The following is a 22,227-nucleotide window of genomic DNA, read 5'->3' as shown; positions in this document are numbered from 1 at the left end:
CTTCCACACAGGGTTTCTGATTGACTAGCAAGTGAAGCGAGCGGATGAACAGCCACGAGTGTGATTCAGACGGCATTACGATGAGGTGAGTCTGAATGTTTGGTTGAAAGAGGGGGGATTGAGGGACAATCACCTAGACCAATTGCCGTCCAGCCATCCGCCAACCGTCCAACGTCATCTTACCACGACATTAGGAGGCATTGCCTGGCACACTGTGGTCAGTGGCCAGGGAATAAGCCAGGAAAGCATTATCACATCAGCGTTTCAACCGCAAGGAGAGGAAACCATTTTTTTCTCCTTCGGCATGTTGCAAGTTTTCGAGAGTCTGGGATGTTTGTCTCGCGTTGCGTCAACCGTCGTCACTGACAAGCCGGGGCCGCGCATGCGTGGGATGCTCCTAGATTACACGGTACTGAGTAGTGATGCCGCTTTCTAGAGACTGAGACTGACTGATTGGCTACGTATGAGTGTGTGTATGTGTATTTGTGTGTCTTTATCTGAGTGGCGCTGTGCAATATGTGTGAGAACGTCTATCGTTTTTTCCGCAGAGTAAGACATCCAAGAAGAACAGTTTCTAACCTGTTGATGTTTCTGGTCCAGCCCTTCTGAGTTTGCTCTGCCAAAAGCTCACATGTTTCTTTTGCCATAACCGAATGGTTCCTCTCGATAATGTATGCAGGTTATGCAGGAGTTGGCAGGAAGGGGGACAATAGTTCCGATGCTGGTACCGCGTATTTGGAGCCCTCACTGGTCTTTTTTTTTTTTTTTTACTACACTTTGTCAGTTGTTGTGCCCGTATTCCCATTTTTCTTCCCCTGTCCTGCCCCGGTGTTCCTTTCTGTCTGCTTTTTCTCCCACCACGCCCCCTGCTTTTCGCCTTGCAGATACGCTAAGGAGCCGAGTAAACTCGCACAAAAAAGAGGGGCCCCCTGATAGATTCTGGCTGCCCTGGTTCTCTCAGCTTTGTCTACCGCCGCCTAATTGCAAGAACACCAGTACTTGCGTGTGTACAGGGCTTTGTCTGCTGTATTGAGGGAGCTGTTCCGCTCAGACAATACGCTAGTACTTTCCGGGTACATCTTCGGGGGGCTTGGGTATCCCCACCTCACCAGCTCCCAGTAGCACCTAGCACCTAGCACCAGCACCAGCACCAGCACCAGCACCCAAGCAGCAGCAACAACACGGACCATTGTTCACATCCACCGTCTTTGGATCCCGTCCAGCATCCAGCCCACTTGGTGCATCGCCCACCGCCGAATCCCTCACCCCAGCCAGCCCAGCCCGTTCAGCCAGCTTCCCGCTCTTTGCGAAGCCCAGTCTCCATTGTTTTCCTCCTGCTGGATGCCGGGCAGCTGGTGCTGTGGTGCTCGGGTGTGCTCGACCCATCTATCGTCGACTCAGACTCAGCCTTACTTCGCTTTATGAACCCTGCATAACTTTTTTGCGCCCAGCACTCCTCGGCCCCCTTTCCTTTCTTTACGTACCGCACCTCAGTGTCCATATACAATCCCACCCATCCAGCCCACTACATATACCGGCCCGACCTCCCTCGTTGACCTTGCCTCTTGTTTCTGCCCTCACTCACTCATCTCTCTAACCCGACGTTACCTGATATCACTTCAAAAGGTATATAACGGCCGATCACGAGTTTGTTTTGATTCGCGCCGGATAAAAACGCTGCATACGAATATGAGCAGCAGCCCCAACTGCTCAGGACCGAGGACAGGAAGAGTTGGCTTTTACGACATTCAATACTCACGACCGCAACGAACCACGAACAGATAATTCAAACCTACTGCCGAAACGATCAGACCAAACCGTCTTCTTGTTTCACTCCACATACCATACTTCATCCAGAAACGCCGACACAATGGGCAACTTTGCGAGACAGATTCAGAACCCCGACTACTCGGACGACGAGTACGGAGCCGAGGAGGCCTACTTCACCTACCGCCCCCTCTCGAACCTTCCCACCCCGCCTCCTTCTTCTAGGAACTCCTCCGCACATCAGAGCCCGAAGACGGGCCTGGAGGATGGTGAGGTGCTGCAAGAGAAATTCCTTGGTACGTATTACATGACGAGCTTCCCCTCCACAATTGACAACCCTTACCCCCCCCCTTTCACGCACCCAACTCCTGCTTCAGAGAGCGGGTGTGTGGGCGCGCGTGTGTTTCACTGCAATGTCAATATAAATATGCAATGCAATGCTAACCTGTTCACGCGCTTGCAGGACCCGCCATCCACTTAGTCAACCTCGTTCCCACGTCAGCTTCCCTCACGACGCCTTCGGTGCCTCTCGTGCAGGCCATGCTCAGTCGGTCCGGTCTCCCGCTCGAGACCATTGCCTTGGCTGTCTGCATTCTCGACTCTCTCAACTCCAAATTTGCCCTGAGCTGGCGCTTGCAGTGCCCCCTGCTGCTCGATAGCGCCTTGTCCTCTCACAACAAGCGTCACACCCTAGGTCACAGCCCCCTCCTTGATCGCCGCTGCCAGCAGCAGTTGCACATCGACTCGGTCCAACCCGAGCTCATCATCCTTGCTGCCCTCGTCATTGCCGCAAAGTTCACCGACGACTGCCAGGATTCGACCTCATATTACTGCTCGAAATGGGGCAAAGAGATGTGGTCGTGCGAGCAGATCAATGTCACCGAGCGCTGCATCTACGAGAATCTCAACTACCGCATTAAGCCTCTGGTCGACGATGAGGACCTCATCACCGACACTATGGTCGACATGCAGATGGCCGCCCGCCACTACAACTCGGCACGCCCTATTCAGCCGTATGAGATGGGCCACAGCAAGAGCAAGAGCATGACCATTGGTACCGCTGTCGTTGGCCTGGGTTTGCAGCTAACACCCGTTGACACACCCAAGTCCGAGGCCGAGACATTCGGTGACGAGGTGCGGGCGGCTCTCGAGACGTCGTTGGGCACCGACTATATGTCCCTTGCCTTTTCCGGAAACGAAAAGGCACTTTCTCCCGTCGGAGAAGAGCTTGATGTTTGAACGAAATGAAGCGAGAAGCGAGCGAGCATTTTGTTTATGTGTGTAACAATGGTTGATTTGCATGCCTAGCGAGGTCCAATGGGCAGCAGCTCTCCATACGGTTTAACGGTACATCTCTGCATAAGGGGGTCCCCCCTGGGCTATATGGGTGGTAGGGGGAGTTTTTTTTTTTTGTCCCACGATAGGACCTGAACTTTCTTGACGTACGTTTTTGGGATACCAACCTCAGCCTCGAGAAAGGCTTGATGGATTTGCATCTTGTAATTTTGAGTGGTCGGGTGGCTGGCGTACGGAGGCGACGGGATTTTCTTTTTTTTAATCCCCGGGCGGGGATTTCGGGGCATCACTGGAATCGTATTTGGCATACCCTATTTGGTAATGTAGAGTCTTGGAAAGACAACATCCTTCGACCTTCATCTATTGTTGAAACACATGCAATCTTTGGTGAACTCTCATCCCTGAAAGGACCCCAAGCCACTTGCGCAATCTCAAAGACCCATAACTGCTTCCTCTTCCGCCCCCCTCACTCTCCCCGCGATCAGGGGCTAAGCCTGTTAATGGTCCACTTATCCTCGCCGACCTCCTCCTTCTCATAAACGAAGCGGTCGTGAAGGCGGTTCTCTCGTCCCTGCCAGAACTCAATCCGATCCGGCACGATTCTCAGACCGCCCCAGAACTCAGGAACAGGAATCTTTTCCTGGCCTTGGAATCGCTCTTCGACCTCCTTGACCCAGCCTTCCAGCTGCGCGCGGCCGTCGTCCTCACCCTCGGCGCTCACGATGCCCTCCTTGGGCTCGAGGACCTGGCTCTGTCTGCTAGCCCACGCGCCGATCCTGCTTCCGCGGACGCGCGTGTCATAATACACCTGGCTCTCTTCGGGCGTCAACCTCGCGGCCACACCCTCAACGCGGACCTGCCTCTGTAGAGCCTCCCACCAGAACACGAGCGATGCGTGCTTGTTGGTTGCCAGGTCCGCCGCCTTTCGGGATGTGCCGAGGTTGGTGTACACCACAAAGCCGCCCTTGCTATCGAGCTCCTTGAGATAGACCATGCGCGCGGAGACGCGGCCCGAGGGCAGGGACGCCGTAGACAATGTGCACGTCTCCGGGTGCGAGACAAGGTGCGAGGCCTGCGCCGCCGTGAACCACGTGTGGAACTGCGGGATGGGGGAGCCTGATGGGTGCAGGTCGCGCCGGTGCAGCGCAGACAGCGTGAATTGATCTGCGCGCGTGTTCTGTTGAGAACCGGCGGGAGCAACTGGTATGCATTGTCAGTGATACCTTCCTGGTGGCAGACAAGAAGCGGATGTTGAGGCTGGGTTAGGGGAGAGATCACGAATGGGAGAGTGAAAGATTGTCAGCGGCCGTACGAAAGGGTGGGAGACTAAAGCTGCGCTATAATGCGGCAATGCAGGTTTCCGAGGCCGAGTGCATGCACTCCTTCGTCCTCTCCTCACACCTCATTCATCGACTCGTTGGGTGGTATGTACGGATCATATGAGTGCGTATGATGAGTGTGTGCGGACTTACAGATGAGCTTGTCGCTCTCGGGTGGGGGGTGAAGAGCCATTTTGAGCGATCTCGATAGTCTGATGGCTAGACTGGGCCGCATAAGAATGCAGGAATAGTTTTGCCTCTCTTTCTTTTTTTTTCCAACACTCGGTGGGGATTCCGACCTACAGCGTCCCTTCCCTCGTATTTAACAATGGTTAGCGTTTGCAAGGTACGGGGACTCCGGAGGCAATGAAAAATCGCGTTGTTGGCGTGATGTTTTAGAAAAATCTAGCTTCTGCAGACGTGGTGTGATCTCGTCAACGATGCCGACATGAAACTATTTCCCATAAATATGCAGGAAGCAAGCGATGCAGGACTAGGGAGGAATGATACCTCCACAGGTGCAGCGTCCGACGACGGAGGTTGGATTGCTGAGCTGGAGCTTGGCGAAGTGAATATTGCGGTTTGTAGTTATGTCATGATGCCTTGAGCCGCTGTGATGATGTTGACATTTTGGGAGAAAGAGGGGGGCAACTCGACAGAAAGGGAACCCCCCACATTCCAAGAGAACGTAGAATGTTCCACCTACCCGCAACGCAAATGTATTAGTGGTGGTCAACAGTAGTGGTGGTGGTGTCTCTCTCCTCCACGGCCTGCAGAGAATCAAATGAAAGTGGAGTTCACCGTGCGGAGCAGGGGCCAGCCCGGCCTCTTGGGGCCTCATGCTGGTACTTGCGCCTTGATGACATACACACACACATACACATACAAAATACACACAACACACAAAACATAGTGAACAGACCAAACAAACGTATTTCATTCCGTACATACGACGGGGGGTATCATATCGTAAAAAACGCCGTGAACGCAATACAGATACGCAAACCGTATACGTACGTAATAAACGCACGTAACGTAGTACGCACTGCCCAAATAAACCTAATAAATCCTTAAACCCTTCTACACCATAATGGCGCAAGCCATGACGTCCAAGTGCGTTTACGCCAGTGAGTTAAAGTAGTTGCTTCTACTTTAGTCTATGCTATATCGAAACAGAGCCCCCAATAACACCGAACGGTAAATCCCAATCTGGAGGATCTAAACTTTTTATGCCTTTTCATATTCCGGTCCCGAGTCTTAAAAAAGAAAAATATCACATTCATGGTGCCATAACCAACGCAAGCAACGCCATGCGGCAGTACAGACCATATCTCATCTAAGAAACCATTAGTATGCGTTCATAGTTAAAAGGGGGTTGGGAAGACATACCTGTCTGAAGTAAGCCGCGCGCTGGTCGGTGTCCACCTCCGGCGCAATCTCCTCGTTCCTGGGCAGAGGGTGCAGAATGCACATGTCCTTCTTGGCTGACTTGAGGGTGCGGTTGTCAATCCGGTACGAGTTCTTGACCTTCTCGTACTCCTCAACGGTCGGGAAACGCTCCTTCTGGACACGAGTGCAGTAGAGCACGTCGCTGCGGGCCAGAATCTCAGGTGTGAGCTCCTCGGATTCGCAAAGGAGCTGCCCGGAGGAAACCAGGAACTCGCGAACCTCGGCAGGTAAGGCAAGTCCCTTGGGCGACACGAGCTGAACCTGCACGCCATAGTCGCGAAGAAGGTAGATCAGGGAGTGGACAGGGCGGCCATAGAGAAGATCACCCAAGAAGGTGATGGTCAGGCCTTGGACAGTACCGAGCTCCTCACGGATGGTGAAGAGATCCAAGAAGGCCTGGGTGGGATGCTCCTTACTGCCGTTACCACCGTTGATGACAGGAACGGGAGCGTATCTACGGGCAACATCGACGCTGGACTCCTCAGGGTGACGGAGGACGACGGCGTCACCATAGCAGCCAAGGGTGCGAAGAGTGTCCTGGAGCGTCTCTCCCTTCTGAACAGAAGAGTGAGAGGTGGAAATAGCCACGGTGCGGCCACCAAGTCGCTGCATAGCGGCATCGAATGAGGCCGAGGTGCGAGTGGACGGCTCGTAAAACAGGGTGCAGAGGACACGGCCACGGAGGATGTTCAAGACACCCTCACGCTGGACACCCAGGCGCATCTGCTGAGCCACCGTGAAGAGGTGATGGAGATCAGCACGAGTGTACTGGGTCACCGACAGAACGCTGTGCTGCTTCCAAGAGGAAGGCTGAGACAAGAGGTCGTGAAGCTTGGAACCAATGGCAGGGTGCAGCGGGGGCAGGCTGAGCTCGTCAAAGGTGCCGACACTCTTCGTAGGCAGGACACCATCCGCAGAGCGAAGCTTGGACGGCCTAGTGGAGTTGAACATGGACGGACGGCGGTCACGAGGGCTCTCGGGGTGGGTCATGGACTGGAGCTGAGGCTTGATAACAGGCGACATCGGCAGCGCGCCGTGAGTTGACATGTCCTTACCGATAGCCGGCAGAGGCAGCAGCTCTCCGTCCAAGCAGACAGTCTTGTCCTGGAAGGTCACCCGCTGCACGGAACCACGCATTGTGCGGCCGGCAAAAGGAGTCCAGCCATTGTTCGATTGAACAGTGTAGGGGCGGTCAATCTCGACCTCAACGCTTGTGCCAACCTGCTCGTGAAGCTCAAAGATCTCCTTGGGGTTGTCATAGAGACGGGTCTTGATGTCGTCAACGGTGAGCTTGCCCTCTGTGACAGACGTCAGGAGAAGAGGCAGAGCATCCGCAATGCCAACGGCAGGATCAGCGTTCTTGCCCAGGGATCCGGCAAGCTGATAAGGCAGGCTGCCAATAGAGAAGACGTCGATCGTGCTCAAGTGCGCCCACAGGGCATTCTGATCAGCCTCCGTGGGTAGGAGAGAACAGTCGGGGAAGTCGTTCTGAGACAGGTACAGGGAGAAGATGGAGACATCGCAAGTCACCTTCAATCCCTTCGCCTTGCTAAGAGCGATGAGCTTGATGTCGTCCTTGGTGGAGACAGATGTGACGTGGATTCTGCGGTTGTGCAGGCTTGCCAAGAGCAGAATAGAGGCCAGGTCTGTCAGCTTGGCATCAGTCACAATCGGCTTGTGCGTGGGCCACTTGTCAAAGTGGGCGGTCACGGCAGCAACCTTGCTGATATTGCCAGAAAGGTGGTTGAAGGGGATGAAGAGAGATCCAACCTCGCCGGTGACGTGGCTGATCTGGTCAGCGTTGTCAGAGGTGGCAGAGACGGAGAAGTTGAAGTCACAGTAGCCACCGTTCTTGCTGCTCTGCTGAGCGACCTTCAGGGTAAGCGCGTCAGTGATGGAGCCCTTGACACCAACAGGCATAATGCGAATCATGCTGAAGCCGGCAGAGAGTGAGGCCTTTGTAACAGCCTGAAGGTCCTTGCTTCCCTGGGTAGCAATGCCGGGCACAAACGCGGCAACGTTGATCAAGCCAGGCAAGGTAATGGTGCGGTGGCTGGTCTGGAAGTCACGGCTGGCGACAGACAACTCAAAGTGACGAGCAATGGCCTCAACGAGAATCTTGGCGTTCTTGACATTGGTAACAAGAGGGATCTGGTAGTCAACGGCCATACGTCTGGTCTGGTAACCCTTGCTCATGTAGTTGGCAGGACGACGGTACTTGTTGTTGGAAGGCAGGTTGATGTAGAGATCAATCATGTTCTTGGCCAAGTGCTGCGTGAGCGAGAACTCGGAGCGCTGGTCCTCCTGCTCGTTGGCCAGGACTTCCAGGTACTGCACAGGAATGTTGTGCTCCTGAAGGAAGTCAGCAGTACCGGCAGTGGCGAAGAGCTTGTAGCCAAGGCGAGCAAGTTTCTCGACAGAGGGAAGCATCTCCTTCTTGTCCTTGTAAGATCCCATGGACAGAAGAATGTTGGCCTTGGGAATCTTGAATCCAGTGGACATCAGAGCCTTGAGATAGGCCTCGTACTTGTCAACACCAAAACAAGCAACTTCACCAGTGGAAGCCATCTCAACACCCAGCACAGGGTCAGCACCCGAGAGACGGGAGAAACTGAACTGAGGGACCTTGCAAGCAACGCAGTCCGGAGCAATCTGTGTGGGAGGGTACTCAACGAACGGCCTGCCCATGATAGCCTTGGTGGCCATCTCGATCAGGTCGACACCCATGACCTTCGAGACGAAGGGGAACGAACGAGAGGCACGGACGTTACACTCGATGACCTTGATGTCATTGTCCTTGGCGATGAATTGAATGTTGAAAGGTCCAGTAACGTTCAGAGCAGCACCGATCTTGCGAGTGGCCTCCTCGATTCTGGCAATGGTTTCTTGCTCCAGATCCTGGGGAGGGAGGATGAGAGTAGCGTCACCAGAGTGAACACCAGCATTCTCAACGTGCTCAGAAATGAAGTGGCCAATAACAACACCATCCTTGGCGACAGCATCCATCTCAATCTCCTTGGCGTTCTCAATGTATTTGGTAATGACAACAGGGTGCTCACGCGAGACCTCAGCAGCCTGAGCGAGATAGTTCTCGAGGTCCTGCTCGGAGTAGACAGTGTTCATGGCTGCACCCGACAGGACGTAAGAGGGTCGCACCAAGACGGGGTAGGAGACAGCCTGGCAGAACTTCTTCGCCTCCTCGAAGCTGGTAAGCTCCTTCCAAGTAGGCTGGTCAACACCAATGGTGTCAAGCATACGAGAGAACTTGTAGCGGTTTTCAGCGTTGTCAATCATCTCAGGAGAGGTACCGAGGACCTTGACACCAGCACGGTGCAGCGGCAAGGCAATGTTGTTGGGAGTCTGACCACCCATGGCGCCAAGAATACCACCGGCAGCTTCCAGCTGGTAAATGTCGAGAATGGTTTCCAAGCTGATATTCTCGAAGTAAAGCTTGTCAGCTTCGTCGTAATCGGTACTGACAGTCTCAGGGTTGTAGTTAACCATGATTGTCTTAAAGCCGTCTTGGCGCAGGGTGCGAATGGCGCGAACGGAGCACCAATCGAACTCAACAGAGGAACCGATACGGTAGACACCAGAGCCGAGAACCATGATTCCATGGTCATCAAAGGAAACGTCGCTCTCGGAGGCGTTGTAGGTGAGATACAAGTAATTGGTGAAGGCAGGGAACTCAGCAGCAACGGTATCAATCTGCTTGACGAAGGGCATGATGTTTGCCTCTTGTCTCAAAGTTCGCACAGCGATCTCGTTGGAGCTCCAGAATTTGGCAAGCTGACGATCAGAGAAACCAAGTCTCTTGGCCTGGAGAAGAATGTCAGGGCACTTGGAAATGTCGCTGGTGGTGTAGTTGGTCATCTTCTTAGAGAAGTCGCTCAAGCCCTTGAGCTTGTGAAGGAACCACTTATCGATCTTGGTGAGCTCCCAGATCTTGTCAACGGAGTAGCCGGTGTGCATGGCATTAGCGATAGCGAACAGACGCTGGTCGGAAGGAGTCTGCAGCTCGTCATCGATCGACATCAAGGCCTTGGTCTCACCGAAGCCCAGGTTGTGGAAATCAATGGCACGGATAGCCTTCTGAATAGCTTCCTCAAAGTTTCTGCCGATACTCATAACCTCGCCAACACTCTTCATGGAAGAGCCAAGCTGGGTAGAGACACGAGTGAACTTCTTCAAGTCCCAGCGGGGCATCTTGACAACGACGTAATCAAGGGATGGCTCGAAGCATGCACAAGTCGACTTGGTGACACTGTTGGAAATATCCTTGAGGGGAATGCCGAGACCAAGCTTAGCAGCGATGAAGGCCAAGGGGTAACCAGTGGCCTTGGACGCCAGCGCGGAGGATCTGGACAATCTGGCGTTGACTTCGATAATGCAGTACTCCTTTGAGAAGGGGTTCAAAGCGTACTGGATGTTGCACTCTCCGACAACGCCCAGGTGACGAATGACGTTGACAGCGGTGGTACGCAGCATGTTGTAGTCCTCGTCAGACAATGTCTGAGAAGGAGCGACGACAATAGAGTCACCAGTGTGAATACCCAGAGGGTCAAAGTTCTCCATGTTGCACACCGTGATGCAGTTGTCCTGAGCGTCACGGACAACTTCGTACTCAATTTCCTTCCAGCCCTTCATACTGCGCTCAATAAGAACTTGAGGACTGGCAGCAAAAGCCTTGTTGCAGAGGTCGAGAAGCTCAGCCTCGTTGTTGGCGAAACCACTGCCAAGACCACCCAAAGCATAGGCGGCTCTGACAATAACGGGGAAGCCAATGTCCTTGACAGCAATCATTGCCTCTTCGACAGTGCTGGCAGAAGCGGACTTAGCACACTTCTCGCCAATGGAGTCCATGCTGCGGGCAAACAGCTCACGGTCCTCGGTGGTGATGATAGTATCAATGGGCGTACCAAGGACCTTGACGCCGAGCTCTTCGAACTCATCCTTCAGCTGAATACCAACCTGAAGAGCGGTCTGGCCACCGAAGGTAACGTAGATGGCATCGGGTCTCTCATACTGAATGACCTTGCGCACGAAGTCGGCATTGACAGGCAAGAAGTACACCTTGTCAGCCAGACCCTTGGATGTCTGGATCGTGGCAATGTTGGGGTTAATGAGAACAGTGTAAATGCCTTCCTCCTTGAGGGCCTTGATGGCCTGGGAGCCAGAGTAGTCGAACTCTCCAGCCTGTCCGATACTGAGACCACCACTGCCGAGGACAAGGACCTTGCGAGGGTGGACACGAGGGTGCAGACGCTCGTTCTCCTCAATGGTGCCACCAGGGAAGCTGACGGGAGCACTCAACAGCTTAGGGTCGGCAGCACAGTTCTGAATAGTGCTGATAAAGACGTCGAAGAGGTACTCGGTGTCGCGAGGACCGGGAGTGCTCTCGGGATGGAACTGGACACTGAAGTAGGGCTTGGAAAGGTGGGCAATACCCTCGTTGCTCCCATCGTTGGCGTTGACAAAGAGCTCCCTCCAGTCGGCAGTCAAAGAGTTGGAGTCAACGGCGAAACCGTGGTTCTGGGAGGTAATGTGGCACTTTCCGGTGATCATGCTGGTGCAAGGAATGTTGTGGCCTCTGTTACCAAACTTCATCTTGGCAGTCTTCGCTCCGGAGGCACGGGCGAGCAGCTGGTGACCCAAGCAGATACCGAAGACAGGAGTCTTGGTCTTCTCCATGGCAGCCTGAATGTTCTTGACGGTAATGTCGAGCATAGCCGGGTCACCAGGACCGTTAGAGAGGAAGAGACCATCGTACTCCTCACCGGCCTGTTTTACCAGATCATGGTCCCAGGGGCAGACGAGGACCTCGACGCCACGCTTCAAGAAGCATCTCAACTGGTTGTACTTCATACCGACATCCAGGCAAAGCACACGGATGGGCCTGCCGGACGGGTGCGTCTTTACGGGAATGCTGGCGGGAGGCTTGTACAGCTTGGGAGCCTTAATGGACACTAAAACAAGGATCAGCATCGTGTTAGGGCTAGCGACATTTGATGTAACTCACCCTCAGCTACGAGGTTCTTCTCATTGGGGTTGACCCAGTCAACTGTCTGGAAGTCATCGATGGAGAAGGAAGCAGAACCGTTGACGTAGCCATTGACAGTGCCGTTGGTCATGGTCTGCTTTTGCAGCAGCAACCGACCCAGCGTGCTGCCCTCGCTCCTCAGGCGCTTGGTAAGGGCTCTGGTATCGACGCCGTAGATGGCAGGGACGCCCTGCTCCTTGAGCCATGTGCCAAGGGAAGACTGGGCCAAAAAGTGGGAGTAGTCCTCGCCAGCGTAGGAGGCGGCGACAAGACCGGCGATGTGAATCTGGGAGGACTCGAAGTGCTCGGGCAGGTCGCCCAGGAGCTCGTCAATGGTTTCCCGAGAGGGAACACCGTAGTTGCCAACCAGAGGAAAGGTAATGACCAGAATCTGGCCGCGGTAAGAGGGGTCTGTCACCGACTCCGGATACCCCACCATTCCGGTCTGGAATACAAGCTCTCCGGCGATGCTCTTTTGAGCACCAAAGCTATAACCCTGATAGACGGAGCCGTCAGGAAGCTCGAGAGCCATAAGGCCCTCATCGTCAGAGCCAACAAGGCGGGCCGAAGCCGGGGCGTAAATAGTGGCGGCCATCTTGTGTATGTGTTTGTGGGAGGATGTCTTCGTGTGATGCGGGGCAACGACGGGAGAAGAAACTCTCTAGGGATACAGCAAAAAAAAAAGTGCTAAAGAATGTGGCAGCGAGCTCGTCGTCAGAGTCTCGTTCGATGGTTCAGTAGCTTCCCAGCGATCATCTGCCACGATAGATCTTCGGGAAGTTGTTTGAGGTTCTAGACAACCATGTTAGGAGGAGGAGAAGAGAGAAGGAGGAGGAAAAAACAAAAAAAGAGGGAGCAACCAAAAGTTTTTTTTACATAGTCAGAAAATTCGTCTGGTCCCCTCTGGGATGTGTGAGCCTTAGAGTGGATTGTCCAATGAACAAGCACGATCCTGGGACGGCGGGACTGCAAGCTGCAATGACACAGATCCGACTGCAGAATACGGCATTTGACAGCGGGCGGTCAGCAGAGAAGGGCTTAGTGGCATCGCATAATGTGGGCAGAAAAGATTGATTTTGCCGCTTCTAGCCACAAGCGGGCCGCGGGGAAGAGCCCAGTTAGCCCAGTGAATCAGAAAAAAAAAAAAAAAAACAAGCGCCCAGAGGGGTTGAGGTGCGGGTACAGAAATTTGTCACTTCAGTTTGTTGTCCCTGCAGAAATTTTTTTAGTGCCCTGAAGCTTGAAGAGATGCGGTGGCAGAGAGTGGATCGCGATGCAAAACCCCGACGACCGAGTCACGACCTGCCAGTAGCTATCAGGAGGTTGGCTACTAGCATGCTGTTACGTCCAGTAATCACTATTGTTTTTATCTTTTGTGGCCTGGTCTAGGGCTCGAAAGTAGGTCCATTAGTCTGACGACTCATATAAGTAAGTCGGGGTGGTGATCATTTGTGTATGTTCTCCCAAGGTTTTTGGCTGGGAAAGGCTGATGCTACAGGCGGATGGAGGGGTATGAGGGGTCTGACCTTTGCTCACCGACCAAGGTGACTATACCACTCACCTCACATCGCCGATGCCGGTGCTTATAACACCCTCATAATATGAGTGGGGCATTCCCGATCAAGAAGAGCTGGGGCTACGGTCCTAACTGGAATGCTGTCTGCTGTGTACATTTTCCCAGTCTACTCTGGCCCATTGGCCCTAATCATTCTTGTCTTCGTTTGAGGTTGAACGGAATTTTTATTCTATCCTTTCTTCTTTCCTCTATCTGTTTGCGCTAAATACGACTATGCTATATCATAGCTGCCCTGCTTCCTATTCTCGCGATCCTCTTCTCAGATTTGATCTTGATATGTGAAGAGTTTGCTAGAGATGGTAACTACAAAAGAATGTGCATCAGTTCAGTCGTCTATGCAACAGGCGGAAGATACCTCTCGACATTGCCCGGGCCTATCATCTGGCATCAACACGAAGGAAATATCTCGGCATCCTCTGTGTACCAGCATGTGCCAAGGTGACTGCTCTGGCAACGGTAGCAAGGTCTCGGATAGGCTTCCGAACCTCTATTATGATGAGGAATGCCGTATTGCGATGTGGGTGTGAGGCAAGTCAAGTGACGACGCTGACATTCCACCCGTGTGACATTGCTGTGAGGCTGCGCTTAGGTGAGCGGCAGAGTGTATTGAGCAACCTTCCTGGTAGGACAACCATGCCGGCGACTCTCTAGCATAGGAATGGTTCGGCTGAAAGAAAAAGGCTAAAGCATGTAATGGATGGCACGCTTGACTCGTAACAAGTCTTGAGATAGTGCGGGAATTTTGAAAATTTTCCTGTTGCCCAGCATCGAATTCATACAATGGTAGTACGGGCGACGCCTGTCTCTGTTGTGGCAGGGGAAGGGAACATAAGGGTTGGGTCACAACTTGTTCACCGTTTGGATGCTGAATATGCTTCTTGAATGGACCAGGTTGGATCTGATGGCACTAACCCTGGAGAAGATCTGAATCGACAAAATCGCCGATGATCAGGTGTTCCGATGTAACCTGGTATGACGGGCCTCCGCTGCTGGTTGTGTGCAGGCTTGGAAACGTCCTGGCAAACGGGGTCTCGACATGGGACACCCAGGCCTGCGGAGTGGAAGGGGGCAAATGCGGTGAGGAAGCTAAGAGACCTGAATGGCGTCTGAATTCCGTCCAACTTAGTTAAAAATAAAATGTAAAGGAAAATGATTACTCTGCCTTGTGCGATTAATTGGCTTCCGCTTGGGGACGAGATTAGGAACTGGAGGAGCATTCTCTGGGTCGATAGTGTGAGATACCCCTGGTTAGAGCAGTGTATAATCCGGCCGTGACCCCCAATTGCAGCGTCGTACCCTGGCCAGAACAGGTGCCATCTATGCATCAATGTGTGTGTGTGAGTGGATGTGTGTGTGGATGACGCCAATGGCGGTGACGGATTTGACCAACGGGAAGGCCGAATGGCTCGGGATGCTATGGGGTGAGATTGGAATGGGAGTAACTCAAGCTTCACTAGGCAAAGAATTGCGTATCTGGGGCCTCAAGGCAAGAGGGGCGAGGTTTGGTCGATCGCTCGCCTCATCTAATGAAGCTTTGTTCCTATGTTGATTGTGGTGGAAGTGCCGTTTTGGCTCGGAAACATTGGGCAGACAAAATCTGCCAACAAAGTGCCGATTATCATCTTGCTGGGCGTTCCACTTGCCGCTCGGTGGTGCAAGTCAATAAGGGACAGGCACTCAAAATCGACCCATGGGAAGGGGCCTGGGCCGATGGACGGTATCAAGTGACGGCGTAGGATGACGCAGCCGCTACAATGGACCTATAGGCTAGGACTTGCCTCTCTTTCCCCCTCCTTCAGTGAATGAAACCTTCGCCTTACCTGCAATGCCAAAGGCAGTTTAACGACATACCTTACCTTTTGGCCATGAATCCGCGCCATGGACCTACAGCCTAGGAGCCAGCAACCAACACAGTGAAGGAGGTCAAATCCTAGGGTGCCAGCGTCTGTCTCGAAAGTCGTGGCTTATCTTGTCTGCGTACGACCCCGCTGTGCCTTGCCTTTCATCCACTCCCTGTCCCCTTGTTAAAAAAGAAGTCATGCGGCAACTAGTCTCGACTGTTCTTCGTCCGATACTGCGCGTGCGATGGGGTCTTCCGAACAAAAACATTGGCTAGTGTCGTGCAGCTGTACCTGTGCCTTACTGAACTGATATCCCTCTCCATCTCCTCTTTCCCCCTCTCTATCCTTTGATGGAGGGAGAGAAAAAGGATGGGAAGGGAAGGGGAACAATAAAAAGGACGCCTATGTTTTCTCTAGCTAGTGTTTTGGCTACTACATAGTAGTGATCTACGAATGCTTTCTGGCACCAAACTACCTAGTAGCTAGAAAACCAGCCGCAGGATCGAGCGTCTGGCTGGTGGGCACATCATCACACAAAAAAACATGGTATCCTGGCAGCCCTTTAATTGGTGTCATTTCGTAGGCGCAGGGCCCCAGCGGCGCCAGTGTCATCCCGTGGGTTTGGCCTTCCCACAATTGCGAACACTTGCATCTTTTGCAGCACTTGCAGCGTTGAACTCCACTTTTTAGAGGCCAACTGCTCCCCCAGGGATCGTGCACTAGCGAGACCTGATTCATCAATCTCAAGGCCTGGGTGACCTTGGATCTTGGTCACTGATGGGCATTGCAGACCCAGTCTACGCGCGACGGGACACTTTTGATCCACAACCAACCACTGAGCGCGTCCCCTCCCTGTTCTCTCCTGTATTTGTCCAAAAAAGGGTATCCAAGGTCTGAGAGTGCACGTTAGTGTGTGTGGTGGCAGGCGGGCAGTGTGCGTGTCTCTCTCTCCTCTCGTCACAGGCAATCCCCTACTATGCGGTTGTCACCGACTGTTTTCCGAATCATCAGCGCTCCAAGTATTATTTTGGAGAAGGCCCAACTCAAAGCCTGTAGCATCTCTTGTAAGCGAGTGAAAGGGGGGTGTGGAAGATCGAAAACTCCTCAGCCCACCGGCAATCCTCGTTCGTTGCCAACCCCTACTCCTTAACGGAGGAGGACTCCCTGATGCAGTATCTCTCGCCCTGTCTGACTTAGCTGTCTACTTGTCCTACTACGCTAAAAATCCCATCCTTCTCTCTGCATCTCGATCCGCGCTCCACGCGCATGTTGCTTGCCATGGTTCTCTCCTAACATTTAGTGTCTTTTCTTGTACGCTTAACCCACGTTACTCTCCCCTTACTCTTCTTCCACCCTTTTCGTCTGTTCTACACCAGCAAAGGCCTTTTTTTTTTTTTTTTAACGTCTTCTCCACAAATATTGCATCGTTTTCTGCGTCTTGACCACGGGGAACCCTGGCCCGGCCCGACTTATCTATCTTTACCTACCGAGTCTGGACTTTCTTATTTACTCCCGTGCTTGACCTGCCGCCACCCTATCCTACCTCACCTTACCTTCTTGCACCTCTCCTCGTCGTGCCGGTCGTCTCATCGGTCTTTCACCTTCACGACAACCGACTTGAACCCATTCACGCTGCTGCGCTCGAATCAGCACCTCGCTTTACGCCTCCTGTCATTGCTCCCTTGGCCTCCTCCCATGGCTCCGTGAGACGCGATAACACAAGGCGGCGGGCTGTATCTCTCACTCCGACTGGACAATGTTCTCCTCTCTGCTGCGACCCAAGCAGAGCAATCGTAGTCGTCGCATCGATCGGCTCCACGAAAGACACTCACCCTCCCCTGGCCCGGCTTATCGCCAATATGGTGGCGAACCACGACACGCAGCTGCAGACTTTACCGAGGCCGACGATGACGAAGAAGAGGAGGACGAGGACGAAGACGGCCTAGGACACTCTGGGGAGGATCCTGACGTTCTGGACGACGAGGACCAAACCCATCGCTCCATGCCAGTTCTTCCGCTCTTCTCAGAGGCATATCTCGGTATGTTCCCGCTAGAGGCTTGTTCGTACATGTTGGTCATGCGTCTGAGCTAACCGTGACTTCTTAGACTCTCTACCCATATACAGTATTACCCACGCGATTCGTGTTATCGTCCAAGCCCGAACCGAAACGACGTTAACATGGGATCAAATACGCTCCCCGCAAGTCTCCCAGTTTCTGGTAAAGCCAATGCAGCAGCAGATCAGGACTCAGCAGTTTTCTCGTGCCACTTTATACTGTCTTATGGCCAACTGTTTACAGTTTAACAAGGAGGGTCAACTCTACCCGGGCAATGCTGGAATAAGCTATACCAGGGCCTTGGTATGTGAGCTGCTCGCTCTAAAGCTTCTGAAGGAATACAACACTCGAGAACTGATCGACGCCCTCTCGTACGATTTCTATCCTCTCCAAGGTCTTCCTGGTGTTCCATCGGCGAACACCCCGAAGACCGACCCTAAAATTAAAGCTCGCCTCACGGCAGCCCGGACCTCCACCCTCGAAGTCGCCATTCGTGCTTCAGCCAAGCACTTTTTGGCTCATCCTCTGGTTGTGCAACAGTTGGAGGCCATCTGGAACGGCGCCATTAGCTTTTATTCCTCGCAAGACAGCCTACATCGCGAGCCACCAGCTTCGCCGCCGCAAGGAGGAAAGCCCGATGCGCGTACGCCCCTCCTGGGTGGGCAGGGTCAGAAGGAGGGACAGCCCAATCAATTAGGGCCGGGGCGACGGAGCGTTATTCTCTATGATCCTCGTAGGGCATCTCTGTTCAAGCTATCTCGTTTACGAGTTCCTCGCTACAGATTCTTCCTCTCGACGCTGTCACTTCTGGTCCTGATTGGTTTGTTCCTTGCAGTGCTCTCTCAACGTTCTGCCCGGATCAGCTCCTTGGAGTTAATCTTTTGGTTTTGGAGTGCCGGGTTCATGCTGGATGAACTCGTTGGGTTCAATGAACAGGGCTTCTCGCTTTACATTATGAGCTTTTGGAACGTCTTCGATCTGGGAATCTTGGTTTTATTGATCGTCTACTACTTCATGCGCGTTTACGGGGTTTTCCTCGTGGATCCAAAGCACTGGAATGATTCGGCATACGATGTTCTTGCAGCGAATGCCATTCTGTTGCTGCCCCGTATATTCAGCGTGTTGGACCACTATCAATACTTTTCACAGCTGCTCATCGCATTTCGCCTGATGGCAGTTGACCTAGCCGCGGTGGCGATTCTCATCCTTATCGCATGCAGTGGCTTCTTTGTGTTCTTCACTCTTGCCGATAGTAACAACAATGCGGCAGATATCGCCTTCAAGATTTTCCAGATCTTGATGGGCTTTACCCCAGCCGCTTGGGATGTGTAAGTCGCTCTGCCAAAGACTTAATAGCCTAACAGCTAACATCGTATAGATGGCCAGTATATAATTGGCTTGAGAGAGGCCTCATGATGTTCTTCTTGATTCTCTGTCACTTCGTCGTTGTGTAAGTTTGACCCTGCTTGGCTCGGCGCTATAGCTAACAAAACCAGCACGATTCTCATCACAGTTTTGACCAACTCGTTTATGAAAATTGCTTCGAACGCCAAGGAGGAGCATCAGTAAGTTGTATCTCACGGATTTGAGAGGGTGTCGCTAACATGGATCAGGTTTCTCTTTGCCATCAACACGATATCCATGGTCAAGAATGATGCGTTGTTCTCGTACGTCGCACCAGGGAACATATTTGCATGGCTGCTTATGCCGTTGCGGTACTGCATGCCTCTCAGACATTTCGTCCGGTTGAATAGGACAATCATTAAGGTCACACACTTCCCTCTACTTTTCTCCATTTATATATACGAAAGGTACTGGCTTGCGCCGTCAATGTTCGAGCCTACAGACCTTGTGGAAAACCACCATCACGGACGCGATAGGACCATCTCGTTCGCTGACCCAGCAGCTCGGTCCGCTCTCTTCAGTCCCAATATTCGTGTTCGCGAAGAGTCTGTCACTGGGTTCCAGAAAGATCATGCTCTTGAGGAAGTGTTTCGGCGTGGCCCTGGCATCAACACTCTGAGGCACCAGAGGCGCCATGAGCGGAGGAAAACCCAGCATGCAATCAGAAGCTGGATGGACCGCAATGATGAAGCAAGCGCTTCCCCTCAGGTCCCTCAGTGGTCGACGATGGATGGTGGCCAAAGTATCAGGCCAGACTGGCACAGGCGACTAAGTCTGTCTAGAGAACTTCGGACGCAAAGGTCTCGCCAAATATCAGATATCAGATCGGCTGCAAGCGACCCTGCAGATCTGATTTCGCAACCTGCCATCGGCTCTTTCTTCCGGGGTATAGCTGCAGCAACCAGGGCCAAGGAGGAAGAAAGTCAGCATACGGATGCAGATGGCGATGATGAACTCGTGACGAATGATGAGGAAGAAGAGGAGGAAATTGCGACTAATGCGGGCGAAAGTCGCCGGGGCCCGGTAATCCACCAAACCCAGATTGACGATTACTTCACCACGACGCCTCCATCAAAGCGGTTCGCCCCTGCCCCTCCAGCATCGTCGTCCCTAGGTTCGAGCGAACGACCATCCATGGCGGCCACTCCCCGTTCTGTACGCCGCATACCGCACACACGAACAATGTCGACCAACACGATTCTTTACGCTCCTCAGGAGTTGCGACGGCCGCCTAGTTCGTCATCCCATTCGCCTGATCCGCCGCCAACACGCTCTCGCGTGCAAAGCAGTCGGCCCGTGGTGGTAGAACCAGCCACGACTGGCGGACCTCGCTCACCGCGCCGGCAGACATACGTGACCAACTCACGGCCCAGGCCCATAATGCCACCTCGGGACGCAGTGCAGACGGCACCAAACCGCGCAGCCCTGGTGGGCATTGACCAGCGGCTACGCCCGAACCCGATGAGACGTCTGTCCTCTGTTGACATGAGTATTCTTTCAGACAACATAGCACCTGACGACCCTACGGGAGGCATGCCCTCGAGCTTCCAAACCCAAATGGCCATGGCTTTGATGAAGGATGCACGAATAAACGGAGTAGGGCGTGGTCAGGATGCAGGCGACAGTAACCGGATGAGTAAGCTTGTACTGGCACGAATGAAGACTTTGGAGGAGAGTTTTGCAGACGTTGCCAGGGAATTGCGCGAACTCAAGACGAACCCTAACTCAACCGCTCCCACCACTCGCCGCAATTCGTCGGGTGAGGAGTTGCAGAGATTTTCCGGGCTGACAAGCTCAGAGGCGTCAAGAAAGGACGCCGGCGGCCCCGAGAGGCCAAGGATGGTGAGGAGGACGACTGGCAAGCGTCCTGCCAGTCGTAAGAGCATGCTGGAGTCCAAGGTGGGCTTGGTCAACGTGAAAGGCAAAGGCAAGGAAATCGCCCCCTTATCGGGCGACGAGTCTGAGAGTGAGAGCTTGGCGCCGACAAAGCGAAGTTCAATGTAAAAGGGGAGACGCGTTTTGATTTGCTGGGCATTTTCTGGCGCGCTATACCTCGATCACAGGTGGTAATTATCGCATCGCTGGGGCGTTTGGAACCAGAGAGGTTTCCTCTGGAGGTTTGTCCTGCCTCGTTGTTTTGAGGCATGCTGCATATAAGTCACGAGCTGGTTGCTTTTCTATTTGCATTTGGACATGCGGGCGGAGTAATGATGTTGTTTTGACCTGTTTGGCTCGATCTGAGTCCTATCGCCTCCCAATAGTCCCAGTCTTCTGTATTGATACATATAAAAAAAGCCATTCTGCCTTCATTCAATTACTTATGCCGGCCGTTTATGAGGTTATTGTAGTCTGCTAGTGTTCTCCTTCTAGTGTTCAGGTCTTGACCAAGGATGCCCTGTTCCTGATCGATTAAATAACCTGGGTGCCAAACTCTCCGCTCCATGTCATCCATAGGGTGCGCTGTAGAGGGAAAACAAGCAAAAAAGCTGGCACAGAGTCTTTTTTTCGTGCGTCCTCTACATAGCTGATCATGCTTCCTCCTTACACTCCACCACCACTGCGGTCGACAGAGACATAGTACGGTGCTCGGGAGCGCTGGTTCAACTCATTTGTCTTCATTGAGGCGGCTTGATATCTGATTCCGACGACAGCAGTGGTGATGGCCATTGTAGCGAGGATGAGGCCGCGGCTGCGACTGGAAACGGGTTGTGTTAGTCTCTTGTGACCGAGTCCAGAGATGCCTCGGTGAAAAGGAATGACCGTAGTCAGGTTAGTGGAGAGAAGGGGGGGGGGACTTACATTGCTGGACGAATCTGGGTTGCGGCCATGGCTGGTTTGGGATCCATCTTGGGTAGTTGGCTTGTAGTACGCTTATGTATATCACGTTGAGTATCCGATATTATGTCTGAAAGGTACGATTTACGTCGTGGAAGATGTAGGATATCAGAGTGATTGAAGGGAGAGAAGAGGGGACAAAGTGTTATGTAGGAATGCCCACATCCCCGGATACCTACTTCGCTAGCTCCAGATCTCGGGAGGGTGGCAGGTGTGGAGGGGCACTTGTGTTTTTGTTGGGGAAAATGGAGGGGAGCTTCTATTGTCTAGGATCGGGTGATGGAAACCGATTCGTTACTAAAATTGGAGGAAAGATGGCACGCAAAGAAACTCTGTGGTCTATCTGCCCCCACAGGCGTAGAATAAAACGAAACGAACGACTACCGCGGCAAGGGATTGCTGGGCTCCTGGGAAGAGAGCGTGGTGGCACCCCGACACGGCATTTGCGCTAGAGGTGGGCGCCAGTGTGGCTTGGATATGGCTGGATGAGCACGCGACATGGCTATGAGTTTGGAGAAGGGGGCTAACATCGGACTAGGACTGGAGGATATCGAGACGATTTTGCTTGGTATATGCTGGAAGCTGCACGGCATTCAGCACAAGGCGATAGAATAGGTTGCTTGTATTGGGGCATAAGCAGGTG

At 53.1% G+C, this 22,227-nt stretch overlaps 5 protein-coding genes across 5 annotated transcripts; 2 read left to right on the top strand and 3 right to left on the bottom strand.

Annotated features, from left to right (window-relative positions):
• Positions 1-1,870: 1,870 nt before the first annotated feature.
• Positions 1,871-3,006, top strand: CTRU02_212100 (uncharacterized protein; the record flags this gene model as incomplete). Its single annotated transcript, XM_036725071.1, has 2 exons — positions 1,871-2,063; positions 2,231-3,006. 2 exons carry the CDS (start codon positions 1,871-1,873, stop codon positions 3,004-3,006), a joined length of 969 nt encoding a protein of 322 aa, XP_036583236.1.
• Positions 3,007-3,544: 538 nt separating this feature from the next.
• CTRU02_212099 (pyridoxamine 5 -phosphate oxidase) lies at positions 3,545-4,617 on the bottom strand (the record flags this gene model as incomplete). The annotated part of the gene is made up of 2 exons (XM_036725072.1): positions 3,545-4,263; positions 4,536-4,617. The coding sequence occupies 2 exons, from the start codon at positions 4,615-4,617 to the stop codon at positions 3,545-3,547; spliced, it is 801 nt and encodes a 266-aa protein (XP_036583237.1).
• Positions 4,618-5,661: 1,044 nt separating this feature from the next.
• CTRU02_212098 (bifunctional pyrimidine biosynthesis protein) lies at positions 5,662-12,466 on the bottom strand (the record flags this gene model as incomplete). The annotated part of the gene is made up of 3 exons (XM_036725073.1): positions 5,662-5,718; positions 5,772-11,797; positions 11,851-12,466. The coding sequence occupies 3 exons, from the start codon at positions 12,464-12,466 to the stop codon at positions 5,662-5,664; spliced, it is 6,699 nt and encodes a 2,232-aa protein (XP_036583238.1).
• A 4,578-nt stretch (positions 12,467-17,044) lies between these two features.
• On the top strand, positions 17,045-20,753 carry CTRU02_212097 (cation channel family; the record flags this gene model as incomplete). The annotated part of the gene is made up of 5 exons (XM_036725074.1): positions 17,045-17,327; positions 17,377-18,673; positions 18,724-18,795; positions 18,842-18,910; positions 18,959-20,753. The coding sequence occupies 5 exons, from the start codon at positions 17,045-17,047 to the stop codon at positions 20,751-20,753; spliced, it is 3,516 nt and encodes a 1,171-aa protein (XP_036583239.1).
• A 537-nt stretch (positions 20,754-21,290) lies between these two features.
• Positions 21,291-21,595, bottom strand: CTRU02_212096 (uncharacterized protein; the record flags this gene model as incomplete). The annotated part of the gene is made up of 2 exons (XM_036725075.1): positions 21,291-21,444; positions 21,549-21,595. 2 exons carry the CDS (start codon positions 21,593-21,595, stop codon positions 21,291-21,293), a joined length of 201 nt encoding a protein of 66 aa, XP_036583240.1.
• Positions 21,596-22,227: the final 632 nt, after the last annotated feature.

This window comes from Colletotrichum truncatum (genome assembly GCF_014235925.2).
Source record: "Colletotrichum truncatum strain CMES1059 chromosome Unknown Contig_0008, whole genome shotgun sequence".
In the NCBI taxonomy this organism is placed as follows: domain Eukaryota; kingdom Fungi; phylum Ascomycota; class Sordariomycetes; order Glomerellales; family Glomerellaceae; genus Colletotrichum; species Colletotrichum truncatum.
This window is presented reverse-complemented; position numbering and strand designations above follow the sequence as displayed.